General features: G+C 54.5%; 1 protein-coding gene across 1 annotated transcript; it reads right to left on the reverse strand.

Moving 5' to 3' along the window:
* Positions 1–6,542, reverse strand: PRDX6 (peroxiredoxin 6; the record flags this gene model as incomplete). Its single annotated transcript, XM_010161441.1, has 4 exons — positions 1–158; positions 1,039–1,185; positions 1,733–1,879; positions 6,386–6,542. Coding segments are annotated over 4 exons (583 nt in total), but the record flags the coding sequence as incomplete, so codon positions are not given.
* Between the last annotated feature and the right edge of the window lie 1,563 nt (positions 6,543–8,105).

The raw sequence follows: 8,105 nt of genomic DNA on the forward strand, positions 1-8,105 counted from the left end.
CCGGCGGGGCGGACGGGCAGGCCCGCTCACTCCGGCTGCGGGGTGTAACGCAGGTACTTCTTGCCCGAGGGGAGGTCCTTCGTGAAGACTCCTTTGGGAAAGAGCTTCTTGGCTTCCTCGTCGGGTAAGGTGGGCACCACCATGACGCTGTCACCAGGCTGGGGGGGAAAAGGGGAAGTGTGAGAGCAGCGGAGGAGCTGGCACATCCCCTGCAGCTCTAGGGGACCGATGGGATCCCACAGCCCAGCCCTTCCCCTTGGGACTGCCATGGGAACGTGGAGTAACAGGAAGGGAACTGGAGCATCTCTATGATGCAGGAGGGAGCGCAGCTTGCTCAGGCACCCTTTGTGGGTGTTTGGTATAACGCTTGGGAGCCTGGTCCTGGCGTGTAACACGTGAGGGCTTCTCCAGGACACCCTGTAATAGCAGGAGCGTGTCCTCTGGCTCCTACCAGGCCGGCTTCCACGCCCTTAGCCATTGGCAGGACACATCCAGGAGCTGAGCCACCCTGCTGAAGCATCCAGACTGTGCTGCTTGTTCTTGCTTTATCCTGGCTGCCCAAACTGTTTTTTGGGAATTTGAAATAATTCCACACCTAAGCAACTTCAGCTGGTCATTTTCTACGAGGACAGGACCTGGCTGTGGTCCTCACAGCCTAGGGCTGTGCCCATCCTGGCTGAAAGGCAGCCGAGCAGCGAGCCGGCCCAGGGAGGGGTGTCCCACACTCGCTGCTTTGAGTGGACTTTGGCACACTGATGCCTGGTAATGCCCTTCCTTGTCACAGACAACAAGGGCAGGACCTGCCTTGCCTGAAGTTCAAGTACTGATACCCAGAAGGGCCAGGCCCAGTTTTCGCTGGCACCAGGGATGGAGGGAAGGGAGACCGACTCCAGCCTTGGAGTGCGGCTGACTCCAGGCTGCAACAGTCCTGGGGTCTAACTCAGATCCCAGGACCTCAGCAGCTTTCCCCATCCCATGGTTCTCCCTAAAAGGGATGCTGGTTGATGTTTCCATGCATGTTTTCACTGCCCTCCTCACCTTCCAGTCCACAGGGGTAGCGACCTTCTTGTACGCCGTCAGCTGCAGGGAGTCCACCACTCTCAGGATCTCATCAAAGTTTCTCCCGGTGGTGGCTGGGTACAGGATGGAGAGTTTCAGCTTCTTATCCGGGCCAAAAATGAACACCTGAGCAGAAAGACAGGGTCAGGGCTCGGCAGGAGTCTGTTAAATGGCACTGCTAGATCTGCTCAGCCCTGCTGCTCTCCCCTTTCCCAGGAGGTGACCTGCTTGATCAAAGGTTGGTTGGACAGTGGAGATGCCACGGTGGGGATCTTCTAGAGAACAAGTGATGCCCGGGCACAGGGAACAGAGCGTTTGCTCTGGCAGCTCCTCTTCCCAATCCTTTGGCCTGTCCCCTTCTAATGCAAGTATGGGAGGGGAGAGAGCCAGCAGGTCGAGCACGATGACCCCCACGGAGCGTGTTAGGACAGGCACAACCAGGATGAGCTGGTGACAACAGCCAAGATGGAGCTGATGCCAGCAGGTTGGGGCTATGCCAGCCTCTTCCTGCAGCACACCCCATGGATCTAGCCCAAGGAAGTCAATCGAGCTCCTGAGGACGGCCGTGTCCGTGCAGGTAAGCTGCCCCCATCTGCAAGCCCATGGAGACAGGGCAGGCGATGCCTACTGCCGAGGAGGCTGGAGGCAGCGTGCTCCAGGGCCGGGTACTCACCACGCGAGCAGTCAGGGGCATGCCGTCCTTGTCCCGCTCATCCGGGTCCAGCATCCCCAGCTTGACGGCAAGCTCCCGGTTCGCATCAGCGATGATGGGGAAGGGGAGTTTCTCCTCGGGTTGTTCCCCGTTGTAGGCGTTGATGTCCTGCCGAGACAAAACCATCGCCACGCTCATGATCCCTGTTGCAGGTACTGCCACGGGAGACAGGCCAGCCAGGCAGACCTCCACGCAGGCTTCACGTGTCAGGGTAAGCTCTTGCACACAGAAACACCTTCAGCAGATGTTTTACAGCAGCCTGTGGCTTGCTTGGCCCCAGGGTCTCAGGCTGGGACAGCACAGCCAGGGGCCTGTGGCTTCCATGATGCTTCTCTGCTTCCAGAAACCAGGTGACAAAGCAGACACCTGCACGTCAGGCTGGACTCCGCCTGGTTCTTAGAGGCTGTTACCCTGTCCCTAACATCTGGAGCTGCCCGTGGACCAGCTGTCTCCGTGCTTTGCCCAGAGAGTACGGAGAAATAGAGAAGTCCTGTCTGGGCTGGTGACACAGGGAGATCTACCCACCTAACATCTGGAGCTGCCTGTGGACCAGCTGTCTCGGTGCTTTGCCCAGGCAGTGGGTACGGAGAAATAGACAAGTCCTGTCTGTGCTGGTGACACAGGGAGATCTACCCACCTTTCCCCGAGAACGGAGGTGTCCCTCTTCCAACCCTCTCCCCGGGAGTGATCCGGCACTACTGACAGACGTGTCGGTGTCACACCTGAACCGACCTGTGCTCTCGAGGCGCAGTCTGAGTGCAGGTACTGGGACACCGCAAGCTCCTTTCTGCACCACAGCTGGGACAGAAGAGGGAACCATCCCCTTCCACAGCTGTGCAGGCTCTCCCCTGTGACCACGGTTTGTGAGCCTGCTCCTTGTGCTCATCCAGACTTGACCTGCCCCAGGGAAACTGCATTTTGAGTATGTCCAAATCTGCTCTGGGCTTGGCCAGAGCATTCAAGTTATCCTCATTTGTGGTACCACCCCTACGGGTCACGCTGAGCCACCGCAGAGCTGGGAGGGGTCTGCTCAAGGCAACACAAGCAAAGCAGCTGCCAGCAAGTTTAATCCAAGGTTTCTGCCCCAGAACAGAGCTGCCTGTTCCTTCCGCACAAAGGGAAAAAACTGACTCCAGCGCCGATGCAAGCCTCCCACGCACCGTTATCAGCTGAACTGATAATTCAAATGTACAAGTCCCTCTGCCTTCCCCAGTCTTTGAACATAGGGGAACAGGCTGGGTGCTGCTCGGGAAGGGCAGGGCTGGAAATGCTGCCCCGGGGCACTGCCCGCTGCTGCTCAGAGCATGCCAGAGGCAGCAAGAGCAGGCAGGCCCTGGCCCGCTCCTCAGCTGATGGTAGTGCGTAAGGGGCTGTAACCCAGCCCTGGCTGCACAGGATGCTGCAAGCAGGTCAAGTGGTGCACACGTGGTGAGATGTTTCCTTTCCAGCTTTACTCTTCGCTTGTTTTCTCCCCAGGGCTTTCTGAGTCAGCACTGCGCTGCAAAAGGGCCGTTTCTCTCGGCTGGGTTGTGGTCAGGCCTGCCTTGGAAGGAATTGGTTCTGTTCTCCTGCAGACCTGCCCTGTCAAAGCAGAGCAGGGAAGGAAAACACAGCCGGAGAAGGCAGCTCAGGTGAATGCTTCTGAATGCCCCACGGAGTCACAGGAGGCTGTAGATGAAGGTCAGACAATGACATGCTCCCCCCACCTCTGCAGAGTGAGGGTTAGACAATGAAGAAGCATTGTTCCTGAGAAGCAATATCTGAATCATCTGGACTGTAACTCGTTCCAAAATGCACGTAATTTCATGACCCGGGCATCTCTGTACAAAACAGCCTCGCAGCCCCCACCCTATTTTGCAATAAGACACCCAAGACTCACTCACTTCCCTAGGAACTATTTTTCCTCCAGAGTCCAAGCTGAAACAAGACATCACTGGAGCAATTTATTCACCCCTGACTCACCAAGGCATCGGTGGCCAAAGCGCACTGAAACCCCCTCTGACGTGCCAGTCAACCTCGCTCAAGGAACTCGCACATTCAGCCACCCCCTGGAGAAGCAGTGCACAGCCTGGGAAGGCAGGAAAGTGGGATCGATTCCCAGCTGAGCTACAGCATGGCTCTGAGTCCTGGAGCAAGCCTCTGTCTTGGCTTAGAGATGGCTAAGGACACCAGTGACATCTTTGGTTGGGAAAACAGAGCTGGGCAAAGTGAAATGAGAACTATGGGCTATACTCTGATCCCACCTTTCAAGGCCTCATTTGCCTGCTGGAATTTGGAGCAAAGCACACAGAAGTTTCCTTGTTTCATGCAGGATTTCAGCCACCCCTCCTGCACACTTGCTTCCTCAGGGGCTGTGCTCCAGATAAAAACAGCTTCATCCTCTCAGCAGGAGCTTCATCCAAAGAGGCAGCATAGGTCTGTAGAGGAACACTGCACAGCGAGGCCTGCCTGTCCAAAGTTTCGCTCACTCCTAGGACTCCTCTCTGCGTAAAGATGTAGTGAAGGAAACTGCATTTTCTAGACCTCACTCTAGCACGAACGCAGACTGCTTTTGTCCAGAGAGGCAGCCTCCGCCGGGGGTTGGCATCTCTGTTACGCGTTTTCTTCCCCAGGGCAGGGCAGGAGAACCTCTGGGGCACTGCTCCGGTCTCAGACTTGTGTGGGTCTTAGCAGCTGCCTTCCTAGTTCAGCTCTTGGGCGCTCTGCATTATCTGGAAGTCCTTCTCTGCTGTGCCAAGGGCAAAGGATCACACATATGGGCAAGGTCTAAGAGCAGAGCACATCCCTGTCCTCCTTTACGTCCTCCACAACACACGAGTGCTGCGTTTATTGCTCATCCGTGCTCCCTGCACCGCTGCTTACCGTGTCGTAGCCTGACACGTCCTCCCGCTCCCAGGCCCCAGTTGCTCTGCGCTGGAGCAAACCTGCCCAATTCTGCAGGCAGCTTTGTTCCCTTTCTGCACCTTTTCTTGATCCCCTGTAGTCTGCGAGACGGGCGAGACACAGCCAGCACGGAAGACTCCAGCCTGCTGTGGATCTGTCCTCACCAATCGGACCTTTTCCTCTGAAGGACTTTCATGGTTTCCTTTTTGACAGGTCCAACCCGCTGTCTCTGAGGCCTCTCCCAGCCTGCCAGAGCTCACTGCAGCTTGGACCGCTGCCCTCTGCCCTTCTCCGCGCTTGTTCTGGAAGGTTTTCCACACGTGCTACTCTGCCTCCCACCAGTCGGCGCCGAGGGGCTGATCTGCAACTTCTCCAGGTTTCGCCTGACTAATTCCATAGCGTCAGCAAAGGCAGCTCGCTGTTCGCCTCCCTCCCAGATCACCTGAGCAAGCCGAACCTCGCGTGTCCCACCTTATCACCTCCTTGATGAGCTTGCCCTTTACGAAGCTGATTCCTTTGAAAACCTTCTTGGAAACTCAAGGACTTTGTAAAAGTCAGCAATACCCTACAGTTACTCAAAGGGCTTTAACCAATACGGAGGTGAGACCCCCTGACAAAAGCAAAACCCAACTTCTCGTTACATTTAACAAGATGTTATCTGCTGATTTGCCCGGTGGTTTCAGACAGTTTGAGGAGCACAGAAACCTCATTAACTGGGGTGGGATTTGTACAGTTTTTCTCAGGCCATTCTGAAGCTTGGTGGGACATCAGCCATGCACCACTCAGGTACGAAGGTCAACTTAAGCAATAAGGCAATTAAGAAATTCCTGAGGCCAGTCAGACATAAAACAATGTCTGACTGGCCTTAGGAATTTCTTAAAACAAAACATAATGTTTTATTATGTTTATTATGTTTAATAAAACATGTGTTTTATTAAACATAAAACAATGTCTGACTGCAGGAATTTCTCATCTTTATTACCTCTTACTGTGTGTCTCACCCCTGGGAAATGCGTGAGAACATTCCCATCGTTAAAAGCAAAGAAAGAGGCAGGCAATTCACCCAGGGATTTTTACACTCTGGCCTTATCTCTCTGAAATGCTTGTTTACACCCCTAGCACCGGCGAGCCCTGGAGGCACACTCCCTGGCAGCACACCATCCCTGAGCCTGCGTTCAAAGTTTTTCACTAGTCCTTTCAGCAAACTGTCTTTGTTCCCATCTTTTTTTTACACTCCCTTAGGATGGTTTCATATTTAACATGCTCCTATTTGTGGTTTTATGTTTAACACGCCCCTGTTTGTTCTCTGTTTTCTTTTCCCTGCCTGGGCATGAACTGAACCCTTTGGAGACTGTCTGTTCCCTTCTAATGCCTCCTTTCCTGTTTTACTACACATGGTCTGTGGATAGACTGCTTTCCTGAGCTCCTGGCACCACCTACCCATACTTTTTACCCTTTCAGGTATTGGTAGGAGAGCAGTAATATTGTTTTCCTCTTGTTTCAAAGCATCAGTGCACAGAGTGCCCTGGACTTTGTGGACTGCTCCACGAAGATGGAACAGACCTTCCTGTTCCTGCTCTGATTTTAGCACCTCTATCCTACATCCTTTGGGATTCAAGATATGTAGTTTGGAGCCTGGGCTATGCTCTGTGTGGGCTTTTCCTCTGGCCTTTGGAGCAAGGCAGCTCCCTTTGTGCCTCCCCACCTTGGGAGGGGTACCTCTCCCCATACCTTGCTCCAGGAGAGGTGATCTTGGACGCTGTCGATGGAGAGGGCGATCATCTTCACGTTGCGCTTGCTGAACTCAGGCGCCAGCTTCGCCGCCCGGCCAAGCTCTGTGGTGCAGACGGGCGTGAAGTCCCGCGGGTGGGAGAAGAGGATGCCCCATCTGGAAGAAGAGAGCATGAGATGGCATTAGGATGAGACGTTGTTTCGGTTTGTACCCCAGACAAAGAGCTGTGCAGATGGCACTGCGTGGAGACTACTGCAGGAACAGCTCATCTCTCTGCTAAGTGGAAATCCTGCCCTGGGAACTCTTCCTTCACCAGATGAGGCTTGTTCATCAGGCTCTGAGAAACATCTCCAGGGATTCCCCGGGGGATGCTGAAATAGCTCACAGTTCCTGACGTGGAGCTGAACACAATGCCACGCAAGGAAGTTTGGCGGAGCCATGGCTACACTGTACCCCAGAGACCACACATCTGAGGGCATGTAGATGCCAACCTGTGGGCCACGTTATTGCAGAGATCACTACTGATTTACACGGCTATTCACGATCCTGTATAACTCACTGACTGCCCTGAGGAGAAACAGGTGTATCATGAAACTTAAAAGAATGGGATAAGCTGCTGCCATGAGCTGCCGAAAGCACTTCATGAAAAAAACAAGAATTAATCAACTAGTGGGGGAGGCCAAAAATCAGAATTACACTATGGCTACAGTTACAACAGTAATGTCACCTCGCTTTTGCTCATCACTTCCCACCACTGGATTCTGCAGTCTCTACAGCAGGCAAATACAAATCACCCCACTTTCCAGCACAGGCAACCAGTGCAGAGAGAAAGGCAGCAATGTCTTTCTAAGGCAGTCCTGCCTTAGAAATTTGGGAAGGGAGCTGGAGGGACAAAAGCACTGTGTAGCTCTGATAAAGCCATGCTGATTGCCATGGCTCGCCATGAAGTTACAGGGCAGCTACCTGGGCACTGGTGGTACAAGTCTACTTATACAGTAAGTACTTGAATAAAAAGGCCAAGTAGAAGCTGGCCAGGAAAGCTGCCATGCAGGTGATCAGGCTGGAACAGCCAGTTTTAGGAAGCCCCGTGGCTTACTTTCTCGCCAAGAGGGTTCCATTTTCCCCATCTGCCCAAGTTCATGATGCTGACAGAGCAGACTCAAACGCTGATTCAAGTCTGCCAAGCCCTGCCGGGAGTCTGAGACGCGCTGTGCCAGCACCCTCCCGCTCCTGCCAGAAACGGAGCAACAGGCTTTGTGGGAAACAGAGCCTGAAGGCATGTGGCTTTTCAGGTCTGACTCCAACGGGACCAGAGCCCTTTGGACTGCTCGATTACACACCTTTGCACGCCCGGACTCACTCACAGGGGACATACGTGACAGACGAGCTGTTCTCCGGGGCTGGCCTGGGCTAAGCGTGGCTCTGGCAAGACTGGCTTTGCCCTTCCTGGGGTCTGTGTTTTCTGACCACCGCTTCCCTCTCCTCGAGGGTGCGGCTCACGAGTAGCGAGCTCGACTCATCACCTTGCTGTGCAGCCCGCAGGAGGGGATGAGGGACGATGGGGAGAGATGGCTCTGCCCACTCCAAGGAGCCTGTACGTGCCTCGCTGACACGCTCCCCTGGAAAACTGCAGTGTCTGGCTGCCAGCCCCAGGCGCAGCGGCCTCCCTCGCCCCCAGAGCACACCCCTGAGGGCTGCTGCTGCGGCTCCATGCGAAAA

The sequence above is a fragment of the Eurypyga helias genome, unplaced genomic scaffold (assembly GCF_000690775.1).
Source record: "Eurypyga helias isolate BGI_N326 unplaced genomic scaffold, ASM69077v1 scaffold6021, whole genome shotgun sequence".
In the NCBI taxonomy this organism is placed as follows: Eukaryota; Metazoa; Chordata; class Aves; order Eurypygiformes; family Eurypygidae; genus Eurypyga; species Eurypyga helias.